This window comes from Neodiprion lecontei, chromosome 3 (genome assembly GCF_021901455.1).
Source record: "Neodiprion lecontei isolate iyNeoLeco1 chromosome 3, iyNeoLeco1.1, whole genome shotgun sequence".
NCBI classification, from domain to species: Eukaryota; Metazoa; Arthropoda; class Insecta; order Hymenoptera; family Diprionidae; genus Neodiprion; species Neodiprion lecontei.
This window is the reverse complement of record NC_060262.1, coordinates 42,484,190-42,510,526: the sequence shown is the minus strand read 5'-3', so window position 1 is coordinate 42,510,526 and position 26,337 is coordinate 42,484,190. Positions and strand designations below refer to the sequence as shown.

Here is a 26,337-nt window from a genome sequence, read left to right as displayed (position 1 = left end):
AAATTTACGTTTATTATTGTACCTACAGAATAAGCATTTCTCAGAGATGACAGTTTTGCAGTTTTTACGATTGTCAAATGCCCAAGATATATTTACGAGATGATTAAAGACGTATATCTTATCGTAAACTGGCATGATATTAAGAGGAAAACTAACTAACTAAATTCTGTGTACAAAGAGGTGGTGGTCAAAGACAAGATCACTCGTGCTTGCAACAAGCTAACTGGGAGAAGACGTGGTTTTCCTTTATCAGAATTAGATTTAAAATGTCATTCCATATTCGTGTAAACACAGTTTTTCTTGTCCTCGAAAAGAACGTTTCGCAATTATTTATACGCTGTATATAAGAGGAAAAATGTTCGCATATAAATGTATACAACTTATTGCTGGGTCAGCGATCTCGGAATCAGTATACGAAAAAGAATGGAATAAAAAGGGAGACGGAAATACGATTGTAACGAATAAGGTAAACAAATAAATATACCAGCTGAAATTTGTTATACCACCGTCTCGCATTACTCATTTACACCTACGTGCGTACTTAATTTCCCAGAATTCGATGCGATGCGAAGATAACCAATGCAGCTGACGCGCCGTCGCCGCATAATGGAAATCCTCAAAAGTATTTCTAAACATGGGAATCCAAGTCGGGGAATTGAGGAAATACGATTAAATCAGAGCACGCTCTGTCACTTCTCTGCAATACCTACACCCTCGGGTTTTTCCGTTAAGATTATACTTTTATATCTACTTTCCTTCAACGTCGGTATCGACGGGTATCGTAAGCTTCGTCCGTGACAACGAAGTACCGGACGTACAAGGAAATCCGAAAAATCTGGTACTTGAAAAAATATTTTATAATACGGTGACAAGTCGAATGGTTTTCAGAATAATCCCAGGTTACCCAAACCTGGGTAAATGTTGACGGCTCTGATACTATTATGTCACAGGAATTTCAGCACCTCGTTTATTGCTTCGTTAATGCGTTCTAAAAGTGTAATTAGCAAAATTCGTCCGGCGTTATAAAGGTGTCCGATTACTGCGGTCATTCGAAGCAGGCGACCGATGATGTGACTCGTGACGTTTCGACTCGTTAGAGCATCGAATCAGTCGAGCAGGGCGACGTTTTTTCGATTCGCTTTTTGTTTCTTCACCCGGTTTTCCAAATTTGTTTTCACTAATTTAAATCGCATTGAATAATGGTGATAATCAATCGAACGCCAATTGACTCGCGACTGATTTGAATTTTTCACGGGTTTAGATATTACTTAATGATTATCTATTACTCAATCGTTGCATAATGATAACGAATCGCCAAAATGCGGAACGGTGAAACTCACGGTGAAACTCTCCGTGGCGAGGCGAGGCCTTCCTCGGGTCACTCGGACTCTGCGTCTCGACGACTCCGACTTGATTTATCGCCGTTTTGGCTCTTGTCGCAACAGCCAGCGTGCAGGCCGTTCGCTCGATCTCTTGCCGATGTGCACTTTATACTTTACTAGCTTATTTCAATCAATTTCGACTCGTCTCCGTTTTCTACAAGTCACCAGACTTGTCTTGCATTTATTGAACGGAGACGAAATAAGAAAAGTTTTCAATTACGTATTAACTTCGCGAGCGATAAAAAAATTTTGTATGGCTAAAAAGAAGAAAGGAAATTGAAAGGTTGAAAAAATTTCACAAACTCGGATGAGAAAAAAATATCTCCAAGGCCGAAACGCGGTAATAAAACTTTGATACATGGGTATATAAATTATTTTAAACCGTTTCGTACTTTTTCGAAATAAATCGTTCAGGTGGATAAACTCGGACCCTTATACAGAACGACCTGTGTACAGTGCAAGGGAGTATCGAGTATGTAAAAATTCACCAATGCCCCCCGAGCGTGGAAATTTATTTTTGTCGAATGCGAGAAGGGGCAAGGCTTTTAGTGCAGCTCTAGGGTAGCGTGCATGATCGGAAATATTTCACAACACAATTTCCCAATTTTACAATTTCACTCTTCGTCTTACCCATTATAATATGCACCGATATGCGTACATACCGTTCCTACGATTTGTCGGTATATGTATACGTTTCTGTAACTGCAAGTGAAAGCGAATCCGCTGCAGGCGCGGTAAATGCGTTTAAGCGCATTTATCGCAGCGAACTTTACTTCACACACGTGCTTCGATAGCTATTATACAAGAATTTCATTCAAACAAATGAAAGTTTGGCATATAATAGTTACCGCGATTGAGATCATCCTCACACGTATACCATGTCGTAACGAAACGATTTGGATTTTTGCTGGTTGTACCGTGATATTATCGGTTCCTTCCATGAACCATTTACAGGCTACAAGATGTTTCTAAGACCGAACTCGTCTACGTATAAACAAATCAAAACCCAAAAAATTTTTCGAACAAAGGTACATCCTTGGAAGTGAGGAGGAATCTCAGTAGACGAAAGCTCGAGGCAGGACGAAAAAACGAGATTGACGTTGCGCGTTGAACTTCGAAGGAACGTCGGAAGGGTGAAATAAGGAAGAATAAGGCGCGGAGGCAAACGGCGCATATTATAACCTTGGACGAAATGCCTCCGGGCGGCACCCACCCAATACACATACCCAAGCGAATCTCTGCAACGGGAGTCACGACGCTGTCGGACTGCGACGCAGTTCGTGTTATATAACCGACCTCTCGGTCCCCGCCGATCGAGGAACGGAGACGGAGACGGAGACGGCGTGGGGTTGCCCGTCGTCGGTGCCGACGCTGCGGTAAGTGTGCCAAGGTGCTCTCCTCTCGAGAAAGCTGGCCCCACCGCCACAACGACGCCGACGCCGACGCCGACGTCGGCGAAGAACGCGGGAGAAACGACGCTGCCGAACCGCGGCCAAGGAACTCGATTCGCTCTCAAGGGATGTCGGACTTTCGAATTTTTAAACTATTACTCACGAATTCAGGGAATCCAATTTTACATTCTCTTTTATATCCTCTTATTTTGAGAAGCAAACTTCTTCAAAATTATTCTACGATTTTGCAATAACGATTTTCACCCTAACTTTACCAACTTCAGCCTCATCTTGATTCATCGATTCTCCTCCGAGGTAAAATCGATTCAAACTTTTTGATTATTATTACGAATGAGTATGGGATTCGCGCTCAGCTGCGATTGCCAGGAAAAGTTTTGGACCGTTGAAGAAACAGTATGAAACTCATGGTACGGAATTTAGTTAAACGGCAGCGTGACTTTAAACCGAGTGAGAATGTGCTGCACGTATTGTAGTCACGATTCGGTCATTTTATCAACTTTTCTCAATCGCAAGCCTACAATTACCCGAAGTTTGAAACAATTTTGTACAATTTGCCAATTGCGAAGGGTTAAACTCTTGAATGTCGAGCTATTTTACCTACCATGACAACTAAGTAGCGCTGAGCAAAACGAAACACCGTATTATCACGGCGATAACATGGTGAAAGAGAACGCGGAAATTCAGTATCAACGCGATCCGTTGTTGAATTCTGAAGAATTTTCGTAAGAGTCTTGATAAGGCATTTATTAGGCCTGCAAGATGGTGTAATCCTACGATTTGACAGAACTCAAGTTAGTAAAGAATGAGGAAAAAGCTCCGTTTTAAATCTGAATTTGTGCCGCAGGCAGCCACTAATTCCGCGTAATGCAAGCACGATAATATATATACATATATGAGAAAACATGAAGAGGGATCGTTTTTAAATTGACGATGTTGTTTTCACAGAAACTAGGACCCAAAACATAATTTTTCATCCTAGTCCGAATGTGGGCCGAGACTAGCATTGTTGATCTCTTTTTTTTTCAAGAATATTTTATTTTATTTTGCGGACAAAAAACAAAAAAAATAGTTTTTTCTTGTGAAACTTGTTTTTTTTTCTTACATTAAAAGTAGATATGAAATAGTAACTTAGTAAAAAGTAGAGCTTCTTCGACAATTTTCGGGCCTCTTTCCTTATTTTCTAGGCTATTTTTTTTTTGTTTTTCGTCCGCAAAGTAAAATAAAATATTCTTGAAAAAAAAATCAACAATGCTAGTTCTCGGTCCACTTTCGGACTAGGACGAAAAAATAAGTTTTGGGTCCTAGTTTCTGTGAAAAAAAATCGTCAATTTACAAACGATCCCTCTTCATGTTTTCTCACAATTTTATGATTTGTGAGCTCGTGCAACCCCTTAAAAATGAAATAAAAATTTCCAAAAATTTGAGGTCGTATTTTGGACCAAACAAAACCCAAAATAAATTGGACATCAAAATCGGAAGGGGTCAGGCCAATGGCCCGGCGAATTGACATGGAATGCCCCATATACATGGATAATATGTTTATTATTTTAAATCGTGACGTAAAAGTGGCGCATACTTCATAATTTAGAGAAATGAAAACTTAATATAGGTCAAAATTAAACCGTCGTTCCCGCCGCAGGCGATCAAAACGGCTTCGCTACGACTCTGTACAGTTAATTAACCACGATTGTGGATGAATATCAATGGGAAAAACCAAAGATAGGACTTTCATTACGCACATGTGTGGGATTTGTGGCTTCCGCGTAAATTAATTACGGTCATGTTTAGATGTCCTGGTTAAAATCTCAACGATACGTTAACGGGAAAAATATAATTGCATTTCCAGTTGCACGGACACAATTAGTATCGGATTTTGTCTATTGATACCATGTGACTAATCCAATTTAAACATATATATATGTAGAAAAATGCCACGTATCTTTAGATGTATAAATAAAAAAACAAAAAACAAAAGTCAAACACGGTAAGATTGGTACTGTGGTTACAGAATTCAGTAACGTTAGACCAAATTATTTGATGCCAAACATAGTAGGATCCTTATGGGGGCGTCCTGGTCGATTTCGACGTGACGTATGTCCAAATATCAAAGTCTACGTATCTCAAAAGCGAAAATGGGCTCAACAGCCCCATTCTATACGCAATTCTGAACGAAAATATTCAAATCCATTTTCATTTGATACAGAAATAAAGAAATGTGCGAAAGTGTTTTTGTTCAGAATTGCGTATAGAATGGGGGTTTAAAAGGCCCATTTTCGATATTTGAAGATATACTCGGCAACTCTGAAATCGACCGGGGGACGCCCTAAATTATTTTTATAAAAATTTCTAACGATTCGAGAATACTTTCGTTAAAAACACAATGCTGAAAAATTCATCAGTGGAGACGCCGAGAGTCGCATGTTAGACCGCTTCAGCCCCGGGAAGTCGATGCTGTAACGAGGTTGCCCAATCACTCGAATAACACGTTCGCCCGATTCGAACGGCCAGAAAAGAAAGAGGTAATCGTGTATATCAGCCGACTCTTCTGTCCCCTGCAACGATGCTCACCGCGGTTGAAAAACAGCCGTACTTACAATTTTTTTCCCCCACTTTTTTGTGCGTGCAGTTTTTCACTTTCCTGCAGACAATTCCACGACGGAGTCGCTGCTCCGGGCCACTCGGACCTTGAAGGTCGCCGCTGAGCGAACGCTCGTTGCCGAGGCGGATGCGTTGGGAAGGGAAGGAAGCCGCGTAATTTCGCCGCTCGGGATCCCGTGCCGACTCACACGTACTTACGGACTATTCTTTCCTCCTTCGTTCTGTCCGATTTTCCGGTTTCTCCGTTACTCTGCGAGTCATTTCCGTTCTCGGTTGCTTCTGACCACGTGCCTGTAAAGTTTAGTCTAATCACGCACGCATGAGGACAGTGATTCTGAGAAGAATCATTTTTTGGACAGGTGGATTACGTTGATAATAGAGATCAGCGTTGCCAACCTATTAGATAAATATTTTTTTAAATGGTGCCAGAACAATTCTTCATATTTCTCATTCTCACAAGTGATATCCGACGGTATTGAAACCTCGATTGAAACTCAATAAATACAGGAATACATGATATATATTATTTTTTCGCTTTATAACATGGGCAATTTTCCGAGAAATAGATAATGATAATTACCGAACGAGGTAACACAGATACATTTGTATCCTACAATCTGAGTTGTGAGTATAAAGGTATTAAGAACTTTTACTTATATACAATGTTTTTATTTTTAATATTTGGGGCCAACAACTTGTAAAGTAAGTGCGTTTGAAAATTCCAGTCGATATCTAATCGGCGCATATTTTTTCAGGAATCTTCTTCAGATTTCTGCCTAAACGGCAATGTTTCTTGATAAGAAAACAACTGTTCTTTTTTCTTTGAACGGACTCTAATGTCTTTAGACTTGAAGAAATTTCTTTAGGTTTGGCAACACTGACAGAGATTCAGCGCGCGCAATACCACCGCCGGCCGGCCGCTAAGGGCGGCATCTGCATTGCCAATGTAACCGACTTGTCCAAAAAGTGACCGCATGCCTATGTGCCTGCATACTTTGGACCGAGGGCCTGACATTCGGCCGGCATGCGTGTCCGTAGGTACATCGATATACGTACAGACAGTGATATAATCTGGCATTGAAGAAATAACTACCAGCTATAGAAATGCTATTAAGGAGCTTCCGAGCCCTCCGCTTCCGGCTGCTAGTGACGCACGACCGCAAGATTCCGGCTGAACTTCTTCACCTTTGTTCTTTCTCCTTCTGTTTCTCTTTGTCATCACTTGCACACTTCTTACAATCCTTGATCATTGCACTGCGGGCTTCTTAAAACGGCATATGTTTTACGGTAGTTACACGTATCTTGTGTATCGCATTGTGTGCACTCTTACACGCATGTAAATTACGTACTTCAAGTTTCGCAAGAAAATTTCGTAAAAAAGGATAGATTCGTCTTGTGTTAACGCGTACGCGCCCGCATTAGCCAGACATTTTTGCGCAAATTTTATCCGAGTCTTGATTACTCAGCTGAGCTGCTCAATGAAATTTTTTATTTATCTCCCAGGTGTCCATTTTCTATATTTATTTCAGATCGAGGTACGCACCGGTCGCACGATTCGCAAGGTAAATGCCGATAAATGCAAACCTTTGCGTTTGCTGAAGTAGTGCTGCGAAAGTCAGCTCCACGGATTCAACTTCCGGTTTCAAAATAGCTCTCGCTTGATCTTTCGGAAAATCGATTAATGAGATACGATGCTGCCGGTAGAATTTGTCTGTGAATTCTTATTTATATGTTGTACGTTGTTTGCAACATTTTTATCTCCTTATTAGAGTTCTCGAAGACGTTGATTCAGTCAAATGTTGAACTTTTTCGAGATACGGAAGCTCATGGATTAATAAGTTGAAAATTTTGTTGGTAATCGTGAAAATTACTATAAAAGTACCATAAAAAGAGGGTGGCTCTTTCCTCCTACCCTAAATTACCGTCAACAGTTTACTCGGCAATTAACAAACACGCAGTGAATTTTAACTAATCGTTTTCTCGCGACTTTCACACTCGCCATATTTCAGAAGCCCTTCAAGGAAATGTAAGACACCGATTCAAATTCAGAATTTTTACGAAGTTCAAAATTGATAATGCTCGAAGGCAAAACAATTGTTGTACACATGCCTATAAAATACACAAATGGTAAACAGAGTATGAGTAACGGGCAATGACACGACAAACAAACGGTACAGAACTATCAAGGCGAAGGCTGTTATGCTGTATATAGGTACTCGGATCTCTGCGACTTACCGATTACCGCACACCGCGATCAGCTCATGTAATCAGTACAATTTTATTCTTCTACGTGGAATCTGTGTTTGCATACGTACGCATAGGTCTGTATCTGCGCACAAACTCATATCACGCAGTGTTAACGCTGTGTAAACGTTATCGATAAAAAATGGAAAATGTACAATTTTGAAGAATTTGCTGTACGTTACAGAATACATCTTTTCTCGTAGAATGAGAAGAAATCCCAACGACACTTCTCGGAATCTTCATTCATACAAATCACAATAAAACCGACAAGATTGTCTTTCTTCGGTATACTAATCCAGCAAAATATGACGGTGAAAAGTGACCGTGTCCCGTGAATCTGGGTTCAGAAATGTGGAAAATCTAGGATCGACGGAGTCCGCGGCATCGTTTTCGGTTGCTCGACCCCGTTGCCCTGCGAGTCATCGAAAGGTCATCCGACGCGACTCTGAGACCACGTCTCAGAGACTGCACTATCAACGAAACTCCATGAAATAGAAGTAGAATCTGTGTAATGCACCACGCGTATTTGTGCCGCAGTAGATAAAATTATGGTGGTTACGGCGGTAATGGAGAAAAAGTGTGGAAAAACAGATTCTCAAAGATTAATCAATCTAGACTAATCAAATTATTAGGTATTTGTCTGTAATGCGAGCGAGTTAATGGAAAGTCGTTTCAACCATTCAACATAATATAATTCACAGGTGTACATATTGAGTACCTACGTATTGGATCACTGTATAAATAAAGGAAAAAAGTAAAGCTGTAATAGTTTGAAAAACTGTACGCTCCCATAATCGTACCGCCTATGTTAGGCTGAGAAAAGAACGTGAATGCACGAGCGAAGAGGCCGAGTCTTCCTCCGCCGGTACGCTAGGTCGTTATATTATTTCCCGGTAAAACGTCGAAGTTCTTGGATCCCGAGTGAAAACCGCGTTAACTTCCGACGGAACTCGGAGCGGTGAGTCGGAAACCCGAGGATCGTTATAATAATCGTAACATCAAATTACACGCAGATACGAAGATATGGCGGGAGCTGCGGGAAACTCCTCGGAGCACGTATGCAACGTGGGTTCCACGCTGAAATTGGAAAAAGCAACCTTACGCATCCGCTTAGCCGCAGCCGATCTCGCCCAGCGTCTGCAGCCTCTCTTTGCCCGTCCCGCCACCCATCCTCGTATTGAGGGCATCACGCTAATAATAGACGGGCGAGAAAATTTTTAGCCCTTGATGCGTCCCGCGTGAAGATCCGATCGGCGCGTATCTGGGTCTTCTGCACGCGTCGCTCCTCCGTTCGTTCCCTGCATCCTCCTCCTCCCCCTTACATTCGATTCACGGGTCCGATGCATCGCTCAAGTTTGCCCCACTCAAGCTCTTCGAATCGTCGTTCCGCACATTGAAATTCCCTCCAAAAAACTGGGCACGAACCTCATGCGCGGTCTTAGTTAGAAAATATGGCGATGAATTGTGCCGAGTGGATTCGCGGTCTGCTTTGGGAAGCCTGATCAGTTCTTTTGACAATGTACCGGCATACCTGATTCACCGATCGTGAGAATGAAATCGGTGAACCTCGATGTTCGTCGGGAGCTTGTAAGCGAGGCAGATTGTGGCAAGTCGGTGTAAGAGAGGGCGCGAGGCGTGAATCGAAGCTTGGGCCAAGGAGCCTCACCTATTCTTAGGTGCACCAGAACTCATCTGCACATCTGCCCCCTGCGGTGGCGTGTATTCTACTCTGCTATGTTTGTATAGCAGATCTTACAACGGGGTTGTGCCAGAAATTGAGGATCTTTCGATTTTTTATTAGCATTTTTTTATATTCGTTAGGTATTAATCGTCGTATTCTGGTTAATCGATTAAGGACTTGAGGAAAGGAGTTGCGTACCTACGTTATTATCGTTCGCTCGAATATGAACGATTGCGGGATATCTCAGGGATAGATACCCCTTGTGCCTAGGCGGCATCGCAAATACGCTATTGAACAGGGTAATTCAGGTATCAAGAACCCGCGAGGAAACTTTCACAGGGTATAATTATATATCTCGTTAGTAATTCCAAAGTTAAACCAACGGATTTATGGGAGAGGTACCTGTAAGTGCATCACTTGTTTCACAACGAATGTTGTACTATTTTTAAATATCGACAATTCGGCATACACAGCTGTACATATCGAATTATTTCGGTTACTGTAATTAATTTTTATGTCAACCTTCACCGTTGAGTAGGTGCGTAAATAACCTAAAAATAGTATTGTAGACATGACCGATGTTAGAGTCTTCCTCATTCTATAATGTGGTAATTCTTGAATTTTGTTGCTCTCATAGGCCAAAATATCGCGAAATGATAATTTTTTTTAGCGCAGCCAAAATCCCAGGCTCTCGTTTTAATTCAGGTTCTACCTCGAAGCCGTCGAATTTTTCCACTTGAATAACACGGGTGTTTTTTAACATCTGGCGGTGTTTATTTCTTCCTCTAATGTTTAAAATTTGTATCGAATGCCCATGGTTGTAGGTAAGAAATTCATGTAGTCTCAAATCCTTTGACACAACACATCGACGAGGGAAAAAAATAAATTGCGGACGAGAAATGTTTGTGGGAAAATTCGTTGGCTTTGCTGCAGAACTATTAGAATTCGGATAGAAGCTTGGGGTTTTGGCTGCATTTCTTTGGAACTTATTTCGAAATATGTTAACCAATGGGAGTGCCACAATTCGATAATGACTACATTGAGAATCACTTCAATCAGCATACCCATAGTTCTTCACGTCATTGCACATAAAATTTGTAATAAAATGAATGCCAAAAAGTTAGTTAAAATTCACGATCAAACGTGATAGAATATACCGTATACCATGCGCATGCATATTCACGTACAATGCAGACGTAGCAATTCACACAACTAATTCGTACCGATATTCGTACGGGTATCTGCTACGAATACGCTTGTTGTTGAGGATAAGTGGAAAGGATGAGAAGGGAGTTAGTAAAAAACGAACGAGCACGTTATAGGTGCAAAAAATAGTTACGGCATCAACGATCGCGAGATCTAGCTAAACTCAGAATCCTCCAACTAAGACAACAATCTCAACGAGGAGTGTGGGTATGGTATACCAGTGTTAACGTGGCTGCAGTAATACGTGCCCGTGTTGTTTGTTTCCTTCTCTGACCGGGCGGGAGAGCCGAGAGAATCGTACACACGAGAGACGCGCGTGTGGGTGATTCGTGTTGCTGGCTGGCTCGCCGTGCCACTTTCACTGATTGATATTTGGGTCAGCCGCTCCGCGAGGGGTTCCTCTCTAAAATGCACCTCGCACGTCCCGGTCACGTGGTGCAGCCGATGCTGACGGTATCGGACATTTTCGCTCGAAACTACGACGTTTCCGTCGAGCTGCGCGAGCGTCGGGAAATTATCTCGAAACGGCACCGTCACGTGCGTCGTCGACCGCGCTCGCTGGGCTATGCGATTATTTGATTATGTACCCACGTTTTACGCTTACTCGAGAAGAGAAAAAAATTGAAAATTTTTGATTGATTGGCGTTGATTCGGGTGATTTCGATGGTACAGAGGAGCCTACGCAAACGATATAATGCAGTTTATTAGAAGATCTAGAAGTGCGTTACTTTGGGGGATGAACTGGGTGAATTATAATAACAGTCGAAGATGGGTATAAGTTGGAGAGGGGCGGGGTTCAAGTTCCGAATTTGAAAAGTTTCAAGAGCGCCAAATTTCGAATTATTTGATGGCAATACTTGAACTAAGGAAATCAAACTTTGAAGAAACAACAAAGTTTAGAATCGTCGGAAGGCCGACGGCTCAAAGTTCCGAAATGCAAGGTTCCGGAAATTAAAGTTACGATAGAGCAAAGTTCCGAAAGGTAGAGTTTTGATGGAATAAAATTTTGAAAATTAGAAGATTCTCACACAGCGTAGTTTACTCGACAAGCGGGTGTGAAAAATCGGAAGAATCAAAAATCAGAATGACCAGGATGCTGAACGCAAAGACATCGAAAATCCAAAACAAAGAACAATCAACGTGGCGAAATTTCACCAAGCTGAAAATTATTGAACCACAGTACTGAAAATCTTCGATCACTCTGAACTTCGATGTTTCAGATTTTTTAATTTTCTCATTTTCGGAACTTTGACCCGTCGGAGTTGCACCCTTTGGGCAGTTTGTTCTTTCGGAATTTTTCTAGTTCGAAATTTCAACTCCGCCCCGTTGGATCGATTGAGACAATCGATCGATTTTTGTTAGCTTTGAAATCTCCTCTCTTCTCGTTGTACGAATCGAGGGGATTAGTAAAAAATAGTTTGATCGAGAGCCACACCGATTGGCTGATGGAACTGAAACATTCGTATCGGTATCATGGTTTTCGGTGCGATAACATTCTGAAAATCCTACACCCCATGTTCCCGCGATACCATCAACGTGATTGATTTTGAATTTCTTGAGTCAAATGGCTTATCATGTTTTACCGCGTCTTTAATCCGCGAACAGCGTTACACCTACGCAGATAACATCGATATACAAATGTGCGAATTCTGGTGATTGACGCGAGACGCCGGAGCGTCGTAATTGGTCGGAATTCGATGTGCTGCGATATATTCTGTCTCTGATTAAATTTCATTTTTGTTTATATTCATACTCCGCGCAATAGGTATAAGGTAATAGGTACGAGATAGGTAGGTATATGAGAGTGGAATAAACGCGAGGTGCTGCCGTCGATGGATCGCGGCCGCTGCCGACGACGATTACCACTGCTGTGCCACTTTCACTTGGTTACATAACAGCGAGGGGAACTGGGTAAATGGGAGAACCACAATCTACGCCACCAGCGATGCTTAGCTGGCGCGACGCGGCTCGGTGCTGTTCTCCGCGGTGCGGTAAGGTACGGTATGTACCCAGGTAGGTACGCCATCCACCGCGGACCTACCGTAACGACGGCTCTTCGTGCTGTATACGTGCCGAGTTGTACCCCAGGTGTGTCCACCTACTATTTGTCTAGGTACCTACGAATGTTCGTACGTGCGGGACGTCGGAACGTTTCCAAGAGGCGGAAAACACTTTTTCAAAACGACGATGGAATAAGGATCGAAGACATCCGTTGGAAAATGTCCTCATGACCTCAGAGCTTGGTTGTCAGCGCCATTTGATCACCGCCCGACCTCGGTCTTTTATTTCAAAGGAGGCAAAATGTAATCATTGGTGTTGCAAGTTACTCAAGCCACATATATTAATTAATCATAATCGATAACATATTTGATCTACCATCCAGACGCGAAAAAACATGGTCAATGATTTGATTTTTTCTATCGGATAACGCATTGCAAAGTGACCGTCATCCCTGTAATAACCAATCGCTATGTTCCATCGTTTTATGGACAGTTTCGATACAACGGCATAGGAACAGTTGATGGAGATGGTAAAAGTTTTTGATTAATTTTGAATTCTGAAGATCTTCAAGATGAATCTAAAGCGACTCTCAAGTTCGTTTTACATAAAAAATTTCCTTGTACCGATAGAAGCTAAGGTTTCAACAAAATCCAAGAGGTGGACGAATAGTTATTCTTCACATTCGAAATCATTCGTTCTTTGATATTTCAATCTCCTTCTTCGTCGCCTTCTTCTTTCTTCTTTTTCTCACATATTTATACCAAATTTGTGAAAATTCAATTCGCACGCTATCGTGAATTAAATTTACAATGTTATGAACTTCAAATTAATTGAATTCGAGAAACAACACGTGGAAGAATTTAAATCCATGTTTACCGGGGGACCAGGAGATTACACATCAGCGGTTATTTCAACTTTCACTAAATTTTTCATTCAAATTCTAATTTGATGTTATGAACTGAATTGGAGACTTTGGTTAGTCAATTATAACGATTTACCAATACTTCGGGGCCTCGCCCTGTGCTGTAGGCCAAAGATCGCACGAATCATATAACGATGTATCCGGCACTTCGGGACGTCCATTTCACGCTCATGTTATAAAAAAAATATGAGTTATTATCGGGTGTCACGCGGTGCCTCGTTCTCTCGCAGCGAGAGTAATTTAGGAATTACGACAATGGCTTCTGTTAGGTACGCTTATCTAAAATCCTGCTTCTCAACTCCCTCGCATTGTCATTTAGAGGATATTCAGCATTTTTATATACATGTATGATACATCGGGACTTGAACTTATGCATTTTATATCCGCACAGGTATACAAGACAATGGCTTCCTGTAGTCTCAGGTCGAGAAAATGCATGGGTGACCGACTAATGGTGAGCGTGTATGAGCAGCCAGTCCTAGGTTTACCACAAATATATCTACAGCGTTGTGTTCTTTGGTGGAAAGTGAAACCGCAGTTCTCAAAGTCCAAAGTGCGTGGATAGTGTGACGCGACGGCAGAAGTGTTAGGACAAATACATTTGCGATTGTGCGCTTCGTAATTCAGTCACGATCAGTAGCGATGTCGAGTAAGTTTCGGGAGATATTTAGGCTGGTTATTCAGTTGTTGTCAACCCAGTATCGTTAAAATTGACTGTTTTGCAGCTGCTGCTCGAGTGAGTACACTGGCGTAAGAGATGGAATTAATTTAGGACGAAGTACAAACTCCCGAGTAGGTACCTACAAATTAAATACGACTGAACTGTGTTTACCGTAGATAAACAGTCTCAAGCGTGGTAGGAATTACTTATTTTACTTTCTTTTTACTTTGTTTTTTTTCACCATCTCCAGCGGGGCGACGAAAATGAGTATAAAATTTCTACAGCTCGCACAACGATAACTACGCGCATCTGTGTGGATATACATACTGCACTCGTTGCGGTGTAGGCAGATATGCTACCCGATAGACATTTCAGGCTTCGCTTCGACACTCCGCGCTGGCATGGCGCTTGCCACCATCTGGTTATATAACCGCTTAATTACTATGCCCTATATTTACCAAAGGCATTGTCTCCTCGCGGCACTAGCTTTCGCGTCTCGGTTTGACAGCGAGCCTTGCGTACCTACTTACCACGCCGAAGCTAGCCTTACAGATGTCCCGCGTAGGTATAAGGTATGAAAAATACTATAAGCACAGGCAATGGTCGCGGATTCGTTAATTCGCAAAAAATAATAAAATATTTATATGCGTCACTTGTTCCGATACATCGGAATGATTTCTGTATTTAGAAGCTTTCCAACTTGAATTCTTCCAGGTACCGCGTCTGCGGGCCATGGATACCCTTGTGGTAAGTATGGTCAGATTATAGCTCATATAATATCTCGTACGTTCAACCCTCGAATCAGTATCGAACACTAGCATTGCCAAGCAGCACCATACCGAGCGTTCTTTTTTGTCACAAAATTGCGAGTTCGGTGAAAAATGTATCCTAAAATTAAAGCATTAAATATTATTTCCGAACATTTTTCAGTCAGCGAGTAACCTGGGCGAATTATTTCATTATTTCATTCAAGATCTACGATAGCGTTGAGAGTTGTCTTTTCTTTTTTTTTTTTTTCTTTTTTACAAATTACGAGCATGTAGTTCGAGCCTGATTCGAGGTGTCACTTTCTACGCGACCTGGTGTGAGCTGATTGTGAGGCGCCGCATAAAACGGAGAGTGAGTAAAAGAGCGCGAGAACGAGAGAAAGAGGGGGAAGCAACGATGTTGGTGATGGTAGTGGTTTTCCTGCAATTGTGTCGCGCGCGTTAAACTCCCATATTATACCTACCCATCTGACGTCACCGCAACTAACCACTGCGGCTTATTGTCTTCTCGGTCCTCAGCATATATTTGAATGCCGGGTTGTTTGTTTTTGGCAAGACAACACCGTTTCGATGATCAAGTACCGTGTAATTTATCCTTTCCTTCTCCTTTTTCTAGTCCCTTTAACCATGCACCCTGACATCTCGAACGAGAGTAAAAGTTTTCCTTGTGTTGATGTCAAACTTGTTAAAAGTTCATGTTGTTTGAAATATTTGAAAATGTTTAGTAGCGTCGCATTTTTTTTTTTTTTTTTATAAGAAGTCTGCTGAAAAATATTTATCAAAATTTTCCTCGGTCATCGTGGTAAACTTTTCCTTTCCACAGAGTCCGCGATAGCACATTGCAGGTATTTGGGGTCGAATTTCAAGTCGGAAAGCTATGGTTCCTTGTAGAAATACGGCTGTTGACCGTGGTCCGTAACTTGAGAAATATGTGAAAAGCATCCTGCTCGTACGAACTTTAAACCACTCATATGCTAGATTCTCGCAGGACATTTCAACAATAACAAGGTATGAACAGCGCATGAAAAAGTTTTCCCCGATTTCCCTGCGGCCAGGAAATGTTCACCTATTTTATTATATGTATTTAAATAGAATTGTTGTAACAATTGCGAGTAACGGATATTTTGCGGTGATGGATTGTGTTCCAAGAAAATGCACATCGGCTGTTGCAGAGCTATTCTGGAATTACCCGGTCTGTATTTTCTCGTTCCGAAATTCGATGAATGAAAAAAAAGATACTCTTATTAGGAATTTGAATTCATCCTATGTATATTGTGTAATCGGATGGAGTAATCAAGCGTTTAAAAATAGCCACTGCATTTAGCTACCACATATTTCTCGTCCAGATTTCTTCAACTAGTTCCCGACAATCAAGAGGAATTCATGGAACGCATGCGGTATAAAGGCATTCTTAGTGAACTAATTGACTCGTCAATGATCTCGGATTATGCAAAATTGCTACTTGATGTGCCGGATTTAAAATCCTGCAATTACTTACGCAGAGCTTCCCAAATCTGACTACGGTTAACATGCAGAAGTGAAAAATCGTGATAAGTCGCCTGACTTAAACTTTGACCATCCCTACGGACATTTATTCCTCCTACGGAAGAAGGGTTAGATTTCTATATTGCTTCACGCTATAATTCGACGTAAAATTCACCTATATACTTCCACTTCCGTTATCCATACAAGCTTGTTGTTTGCCCTTTAATTTTGTTGAAACAGCTACATATTAATGACAAAACCTTTTTCATCACGTACCGCTTCGCCAAATGTGTTCTATTTTCTAGTAGAGTAAACGACGAGAAGTGCACGGATCTCTGCGTGAAATATGAAGTGCGGTTAGTGAATTCATCCCAAGCTTGTAATGACAACGTCTCACATTCAGCGGAATATCGTATTCAGATTCCAACATTCTACCGAAAGTTCGTCAAGCGTATATTTCAGGCGCGGAAGCAATCAGAAGGTGCGATATCAAATGAAGCCGAAAATTTGCCGGGAAGCTGGTACAGTTCATTAACTTTTCACCAGCGTATTGTCTCGCGTACCGTGCCCTCATAATGTCACGAATCTTACGTTTGCACAATTGGTATTCAAAATGAAATGTTTGACTTTAACAAAACCGTTCGTACCTTGAACTCGTAGCGATTAAATTTTTTCCATATTTCTTCGCCACTTAAAAATGATATCATTCGCGAAAAATAAGCGAGATAGGATAAACAGCTGAATAGACCATTTTTTGAAATTAAAAAGGATATTTATAATACAAGGTTTTCAAAGGTGTAATATTTTTATGCTAGTATTTTCCGCACTTGGACAGTTCAAGGAAAATTCTTTTTCCAACATTCGTGATCTAATGAAGCTTTTTCCCTTATTAAGAAACAACGTAATGTGTGCTACAATTTTCATGGCCCCCTTAGGTGTTATTGGAATTTTTATTCGTTACCGGAGAAATTGCTAGCGTCGGGCACGTGAAATGTAAGGGCCGATTTCGCATAAGGATTACCGCATATAGTCTAATAGAAGAAGCGTATCACATGTATACACAAAAGAATGATTAAACAGATTTAAATTACAAGCTCTATGGAATTGATTTGCGAATGCAATGATGTTTTAAAAGTTCGATGTCGCGATTTTCGATGAATGGTCCAGATATGATAAATCTGAATAGGTTTTACGGCGATTTTTCGACCTTGGATACGTTATTGAAGTTTCCTTACTCTCTTCTTCATGATTAGACTGCCCAGTCGTTATTATATTACCATCGGTTCTTAAGCCTCGTCGATGTAAAGTCGGAATCCAGCATTCGTGGGAGCAATCGCTCCAAAAAATGTCCTCTTCCCGAAAAGCATGTCAAAACCTCGTACGTGCGACAGACATTCGTCGTTTACATCGACATAGAGAATAAAATAACTATTAGTGACCACGTCGCGATCTTGAGAAGCCGCATCGCGAGGGTGGCGCCCAAGTCCCGGAAACTTTATCACGGGCCGTTCCCCGTCATTTCCAGGATGATTCGGTCTCGCGGTTTGGTTTCCGCAATCGCCTTCTTTGAATACGGCGAGGTACGTGCTCCGGGCCGTTGAATGGCAGCCGGGGCATCGAGCTTGCGAACGTTCGAGCTTCAGCCACCGGCGACTTGAGGTCTGATTCCTGAAAGCGTAAACCTCTACTTCCTTTCGATGCAGCAGCTCGCGCAGTATCTCGGAACGACAAAGACACCGACGCGACTTCCGGGTACCGCCTTCGCCCGATGCTATACGTGCGTCCGTGGATCGGACGATCTTTATATAGAACGGATCGCGTGACATCATTCAGTGAAAATGCGGTTGATCTCGATCACATTGTACGTATACGTATATTGTTGAGGAGGAAAATGCTTTCGATCACACTCTCTGTTAATTTCTGGTCAGTTAGCCTCTTGGACAAACAATTACGCAGGCGACAATCAGACACTTTGAAAAACTGAATTGGTTATTGACCACAAATACGTGAAATATAACTAATCAACAACTGACAAACGAATAGAGTATAAATTCACTCGAGTAAAAACACGACAGTAGATATATGCTAACGGCAAATTTTGTCTATACCGCGCATTCGGTTTACTCGTCATCGGAATTTAATAATATCTGCACACGAAGTTTACCATTTTTTAAAAAAGTTACCTGGCTGCTCGAAAGGTTCGAGTTGATCGCAGGTTCGGTTTCAAATGTTGGAATATTCAATTTTTAGAAAAAGAACCTTGCTGTACTGTTACAAAGAATATAATACGGGGTAATTACGGCCACTCACCCCTTCGATCCATAGAATTCTGAGCAGCCGTGTCTATACTAATAGTGTCGATCAATAGTTATACTTGGATTTGTCATCTAAATCTCTCGCCCTGTTCAGCAGTAACGATTATAGCGGACGAACCGCATCCACAAACACCCTGCGGTTTCAACCGCGTTGCAGATAATAGAATATTTCTGCGTACTGTCGCATGCACACCTATGTGTAAATCTAATTATGGACCGAAAAGCGGACAAGGATCTACCTTCTTACCGTCTGAAATATGTATACGATAGGATTAAAGTAGGCCCAACACAAATGTAGCGAGATTAAGCGATATGGGGGGGAACGAGAGGAAGGGGCGGGGAGGGGGGAGGGGGCGATGAAGAAAAGAAAACGCAATGAGCGGTCTATTATTTAATGGTTTTAGTGAAACGTTAGCGGCGTTATACAATTGGCCTAGATCCTGAGTCACGGAGCGTCACGGATCGTGAGCTCAACCAGGCAAGCCAGCAGGCAGACAGTCGCCGCAATTGCTTGTGCAGGCGACGCGCAAGGAGCGAGCAAGCCTTGCAGCTTTGCAGGGCTCCTTATTCTTCATATGGTACGTACAATACCCTAGCAGTGGTGCGAGTCGATGCAGCAATGCTTCGTTCATCTATTCAACATGTAAAAAAGTGAATCTCGAGTCCACGTGTAACGGTATAGAGCCTGAAGTTTAATCCCTTCAGTCGCAACCCGATGCTCAGCGTCTCACCTCAAAAATTTCCAAGTCCTAGCCTTATCGCAATTTATTTACAACTTCAAATGATCTTTGTTAGTTCGTATAACCCGAAAATCTCCCGAGTAACAAGCTTAGGCCAGAATCATAGAATTTTGATGGTGTTCTCGCTTTTACATCCGTCATCTTGTATTTAGAAATTATCAAACTTTGACTTCAGATTCCGGATCAGTGATCCCAAAAACCCGCGAGTAACAAAATATTGACTTGTAAGACGTGTAACTGAAAAGGTTAAAATTTACCGCTGATGGATTCGAGGGTGAAAATTCTTTGTCTGCATCCGGTGATTCACGGCACGTTTGCATGCAGATAAGATCCACAACGGAGGGACGGAACGGCGAAACCGGGCCGAATCACGCCCGGCAAGGCAATTCTAAAAACGAAAGTCTCAATGTTACGAAACCTAAAGGTGTGGGAAAACTAACGTCAGAAAACTGTTTGTGCCGCTTGTCGTCTATTCTCTTTTTGTTTTTACGTATGTAATAGGTAGGTAAGTACTTCCTCGGCTTCTGCATCGTCTCTTTCGTTCACATTTATCGCCCAAGTCAAAATCACCCGGCGCATTACGTGGACTTGATGCCACGAGCTAGTCAGGACATCGGAAACAAGACCATAAAACCGGTATCATTGTGCAATCGTAACCTATCACAACCACTAAAATTATAAATTCAAGGAATCTTAACGAAGATCAGTGAATTCTCGGTACATGTTACCGTTCTGTGGATCATGATCTGAAGATAGCTGATGACAGTGATGGTGGCTGCATACTATTTATACAGTCACGCAGTTGACACACTGCTTCAAAGCACCATTTTGCTGTTGAATTGTAGTACGGTACCATAGTCTTCCTTACGGGCCGGCTCCGAGATTCGCTTCCAGCCCATGTCCTACATCCTATGTTCCTGTTCTGAAGAGGCAAGAACGCCTTTACGGTGCAGAAAGTCAGCGACAGAGAAGGGGCACGCGGAGGTGCGAGCTATCCTGCGCTGCAGCCTGCAGACTCCTCTGGCAAATCCTTCGCGGCGAAAAAGGGGGGAGGGGGCGCGTCGTATCGGCGAACGGAAGTCACGAGGACGCTTGGCCGTCGCCGGCGTCACGTGGTGGGGGAAGAGACGCCAGATCCCGCCGAAGAGAACGAAAGTGAATCTTGCGCGGCTGACGTAACGCAAGCGCGTTACGTTTCGCGACTCGAGTCGAGTCGAGTCCTACTGACACGCATCGAGGAAAAGAGAAAGAGAGAACAGCAGGGCTGGCATAACCGACCGCTTGTAACAACTCTTTACTCTGTCCGAAGCATGCGCGTTTCTGTCTCGCACTCGGCGAACGGATTCCCCGCGTGTTTAAACTCATCTTGTTATTGTTTCTCGACCTCCTGAACTCGGAAGCTTGCATTGCTGCTTCTGCTGTGTTACGATCCTCTCTCTGTTTCGCAGATATGTGGCAACAACATTCCGCCAGACTGCTTAGACCAGGAATCGGAAGTCCAGCTTGTTTGGGTCAATCAATGCACATGGCAGGATCAAATTGTTACGCACATTGCAGGAAATATCCTGTAATGGTTATAGAACGGATTTTGCACTGGAATGGTTTCGTGAAAAAATATAAGAAACAGAAAAATATTTAATTCGGAACTTTGGATACTATGCGCCAAAACGAGATTTATCTCACAGGTAATATTATACAACTAGCTGAATCATTCCCTAGGACACGGTTTGGAGTGGCATTTTGTTTGTTTTTTTTTTAATTAAAAATCTTTTTTCTTTTACGCGATGCAAGCTGATTCCTTTTTAGAATGAGGATGATTTTCACGATTGTCTCAAAACGAAACGAAACGAACTTCGTCGGGTACACATTTTTTCCTGAGTTTGCACTTTTTATATACAGTTAGTATTCTAGTTAAGATTGGTTTGGATATTTAATATCTGCATATTTTGTACAGAATGTTAATCTCGCGTTTCGTTAAAAATCGTCAACATAGGTGGATGAAAATTGTTCGGTCAAATCCTTCCAGAAATCTGCATTAACATGTTTTTCTGTTATTCGAGAAATCTGTACGAAGGTTTGCGAATATTAACACATTAGCATGTACAACTCACGTGTCTCGATCCCAATACAGATACCGTACTTGTCCGGAAAAGAAAATTCGCTCCTGTGGTGAATCGTTCAGATGTTTTGATTTCGGTGTCTGGAATGCGGTTTAATCTTCCATCCTTGGAGCGGTGGGTGCGCAGCGATTTCGGGCAGGGACGAAGAGTCCAAAGAAAGTTGGATTAGTACTGGTTATTTATAAATCAACACATCCGTCGGCATGCCGCAGGTATAGGTGTGAGGCTTGCATAGACACGTATGTATAACAGCTCGGCATTGAGTCGGCATTGAGCTAGAGGGAGACGCAGTTGGGGACGTCGTCGTATTATACTGACCACGCTGACACACTTACCTAAACTTCCCACGTTACGCAATATCTACTCTGGCTGAAAACATTCGACGATCGCATTTTATTTGCACTTAGTAGCCCGGTGACACACTTAGCTTCGGACCCGACTCGACTCAACAACCAGCTTTAAAGACTCCGCCTGCAGCGAAAGTGTCCGCCGCGCTCTCTTACGTATTCGACATGCCTACCTTATACCTCAATCTCCTGTTTCTCTTCTCTGTATTATGAATAAGCAAAGTATCGATCAACAAAACAAGTCGATTCATGCATCCAACCGTTCTATTATCCGAATGTCCCGCAGCGTCAGCAACGGCAAGCTCGTTATACTAGTTTCATCGGAATCGGATCATCTTGCAACTAATTTTGCTCGTAACGAGTTTCCGACATTTCTGTCACCCCATTTTCCTTCGATTTATATTCACCTTCCACGAAACGTCAACTGGGCTAAATCTTTGATACTTGTGAGAGACAGACCCTTCGGTAGGTACTTGTTATACGATCAACCCATACGACGGTCAAGCATACTGTCAATACGCGTTGGAGGAGCGGCGAGAAAAAAAACGCTAAATAAAATACGAAACATGAAAATGACGGGTCCCATTCTTTCTTTGGCGTAAAAATCATTTTCCGACATGTTTGGGACGATAGTTGTGTTTCTCCAGAGGCACGGGACGCGCCGCGACTCGGTTCGGTAAGCGTACAAGTGTGTCAACGCGTCGCTAATATTATTCGTTACGTCCGTTCTTCGGTGGCAAAGTTTCACTTTCGTTTTCTCGTACCTACCTACCTGCCTACATGTGCATATACATGGCTAGCCGTGTATACACGACGCTATTTTATTTGCGTCCCCGTTCTCTAGAAAGACTGCGGCTGGGCCGCGTGATCGCGGTAGGTAGGTAGGTAGATAGGTAGGTAGGTAGGTAGGTAGGTAGGTAGGTACTTGCTTACCTCTACGCGCACGCTAGTCCAAATAGTAACGCGTGCAGCTCAGCTCAGCGCAGCTCAGCAAATCTCAAACGCAGCGACGCAGACGTGGCCCCGGCTGGTTCGGTCAGCGCGGCAAGCGACCGCGACCGACCTTAGCGAAGGTTAAAAAACGAAAGTCCCTCATCGAAACTCATCCAAAGTTTATTCTGGCCACGCGTACATACATGCAAAGGTATACGCCGGCGCTGCCGCAGCGAGCAAGTTTCACCCGGCGCAGCCACTCTTATTCCTACGTGTCAACGTTTTGCATTCTCCCCCTGGCGCTGTCACGCCTTATATTTACCTACTTTATCGCGGTCTACCTTCGCCGATCATCAATAGCATCGCCGAGCTTTCGGCTTACTGTTAGCTGTAATTTTATTGATGAGACGGGAGGCAAGAAGGCAAAGCAGTAAAATTATTAAATTAGTATTATTAGAATTAGTAGAATTACAGGAGTGTTCCTATTCATCGAGATTATCTGAATAGACGAGCATTTTTCACTTGTCAACCAATTATCATTGCATTAGAGTATTATTCGACTGAAAAAATGTCGCGCAAAAAATAGCAAAAGAAATGTAGTAAACGCTCTTATCGGTATAATGAATTATTATACGATTTACGAACACAATTCATCTCCGTATAACGTCAACCTGAATTCTAGAGAGCATTTTCGTGAAATGTGATTAGCTCGTATCACTCGTATGAGATATTAAATTCAAAAAGTCGATGAATCAGTTACTTTTAAATCTTAATCGAACACCCTTAATTCGTCACTTTCGCATTATCGTATCATCAAATCCGACTTAATCACTCTATATGCTTACAGTTCAGCCAAATGTACGCATAAGTATCGGTAGATATCTGTGCGTATAATTAGCCAATTCCCTCCCGATGACGCGAAGCAATGTCGCGGCTGTAAAGTGACGCGAAACGACGCTGCATACGACGTCATTGAGCGTTGCAAAAAAAAGGGGGACAAAACGATAAAAAAGCAGTCTGACAAATATAAAAGGACGAAAGAAAGAGAAGAGAGAAAAACCACTCTGCACAAAAGCAAAAGTGTGACGGATCGTGCATGGCGCAACCTCTCATGCGCTGAAAACTCGACAATTCACAACGTCAGCTGTTATTATACAATGCGGCCAATAGACTGTGATATACGGTGCCCAAATCGTGTTCTTTTATCGCCTATGAAGGTAATTAAGTGAATTCGTAACGTAAGATTCATTTGTATTTGAATATACATATTAAGGTCAAAGTTTTCTGTAGTGTAGGAAAAAACATATAAAACTAGGAAAGCAGAAATTTCACGAAAAGAAACTGATCGAAACGAATTGGCCAAAACTAAGAAAGTGTACAACCTGTAATGCTTTAAGAAGTTGGAAAATTTATTCCGCAAAAAATTTAAGTTATTAAAAAATGCTCTAGTATTTTAATGTTTTAGATATTTTCTGCAAACGAGGATAAATTAAAGGAAGAAAACTGTTACACTAACGCAATAACTGTAACTGTGAGATGGCAGATGCTCGTTAGTGAAAAAAAATTACCCAAACAACAAAAAAATTGTTCGCAAATGATGTTAGAGGTGGAACTACCGAACAGTGATTCCGTTCTAAAGCCGATAGAAAGTCTCAATCCAGCCTTTGTGGCATACGGACCATTCGTGATTACGAATATGCGTAGAGGTATGAATCAGCGATATTGGAACGATGAAATTCTTATATTTCTTTTGCTTGTTTCTGCGATATTTGCGGTAAAAATCTCTCCGACAACGTCTAGAAGTATTACCGCATAGGTAAGTGTTTGACATGTTTATTTTACAGTACAAAAAATTTGCTGATCGTGAAATTGTGGTGAGTACAATACTGAAATGGTGGATGAAGCGCAAATGAGAGTCTTGATACTTTCGATTTTCTCGGACAATGATTGAATACAGTATGTTCAAGACTTTGGAAAAAATATGCCCAAGATTTATTTAGGTAGTTGCGAATTTTCACACTGATGATCTACTCTACTCGTGATTGCAGGTATCAGACGCACAGATATTTGCAATTCAATTATAATTTTTTGATCTCGTCTCTATTTCCGGTTTCTTCCCATAATTTTTTGTAAACTTTAAATATACTTATAAGTCATGATTATTTACAAAATTATGTATAGGATTATTATTAACAAAATTGTGTATAGGAGAAACGCAATAATACTGTATTTGAACATGGTAACAAAATATCGCGTATAAACTTCCACAGGTTTTAATCCCCACTTTCTTTGTGTCAGGTAAATGAATTAAATCAATCCTCAGCGGAATTGACACGTGCTTCTAATTTGTTCCGAAAGGGTAGAAAGTAGAAGTGAATAATTCATGGGTAAACTGCAGCAATTTGGTAAATATTTTGGATTTTTGTCGACCATTTAGAATGTATGATTAATTCGAAATTGTAAAACGTCAGAAAGTTATCCCTGAATAAATTTGAATGAAAACGCGAAAAGAACATATTACATTTCCGGCGTAAACCTATTGCAATACCGGAACACGGTTGAAACCTAAAAGTTGTTTGTTGTAATCGCGCGTGGGGTCCAAACATCGTTCGAACCAGTTCCACAACTGTGGCTAAACAAATGTAGGATTTAAACCCATAAAGAGCGTAACGTGGAGTAGGAAGGACCGAGTTGGTTTTCAGTCGAAGCTTGCGCTCGAGCTGAGGGCACCGCGGAGGGCCGTGGAGGGCCGTGGAGGGCCGCCGGTCGAGGCCCCGCGTCGTTAGAAGCAGAATCAGCAGCGTGTGGCGGGCGACGAGCTGAAAAAGTGAAACTCGGAGCTGCGCGTGTAACCTAGAAATGAGAGAGTGGTGCTCAACTGGGCGCCAACGATGCGGTTGGCGCAGCGATGGAGTTGGTCTTGCTTTAGGGGACACGTTTGTAACCGGCGGGGGGGATGTAACATTCCTAACCTTTGACTCGTCATTTTTGTTTTCTGTTCTTATACCTTCTCCCACTGTTGATTTTCCCGGTATCCGTCAATTTCTCGAGTATTGAGATACCGGAAGTACGTTACTTCTTATACCGTGGTTGTCGTCTTGTATTAGGACCGCTAAAAAATACCGAAGATAAATCAGCGGAGTAGAACTTAGTTAGAGCTCTAGAGAGTTGGGATGTCCTCGTTAATTTTGTATACAGCTCATTTCTTATTTCCATTCCATTGATCCGTTTTAAACTATCAGTTTAGCCAGGTTCCGCAAGGCATTATCTTAATATAAAAATAACTAGAGGATTTGTGTGTTTGGTTAACCTCAAGTTAAACAAATATCTCACATTTTTGCAAAGACTGAATACTTTCGTTTAATGAAGTCATTTAGTCTTAACGAAATCAAACCAATGAGAAAGCTTTTGTACGTAAGTTAACGAGCGTTGAATAAGAAACAATGGATTTGTGGTTCAGAACAATGTGCAGAAATTTAAATTCAGTGTGGCTATCGAGAAAATACGATTGCAGAGAGCGTAT

At 41.9% G+C, this 26,337-nt stretch overlaps 1 protein-coding gene across 1 annotated transcript; it reads left to right on the top strand.

Annotated features, from left to right (window-relative positions):
- Window positions 1–23,886: 23,886 nt before the first annotated feature.
- Window positions 23,887–24,918, top strand: LOC124293381. The gene is made up of 3 exons (XM_046734143.1): window positions 23,887–24,031; window positions 24,280–24,520; window positions 24,659–24,918. Exons 1-3 carry the CDS (start codon window positions 23,972–23,974, stop codon window positions 24,673–24,675), a joined length of 318 nt encoding a protein of 105 aa, XP_046590099.1. The 5' UTR covers window positions 23,887–23,971; the 3' UTR covers window positions 24,676–24,918.
- The last annotated feature ends 1,419 nt before the right edge of the window (window positions 24,919–26,337 follow it).

What these genes read in the sequence shown, in the direction of transcription:
- LOC124293381 (XM_046734143.1), top strand. Translation starts at nt 23,972, where the DNA reads ATGCGGCCAATAGACTGTGATATACGGTGCCCAAATCGTGTTCTTTTA. An exon ending in TTCTTTTATCGCCTATGAAG is followed by an intron (nt 24,032 to 24,279) that starts GTAATTAAGTGA and finishes TTAATGTTTTAG; the next exon opens with ATATTTTCTGCAAACGAGGA.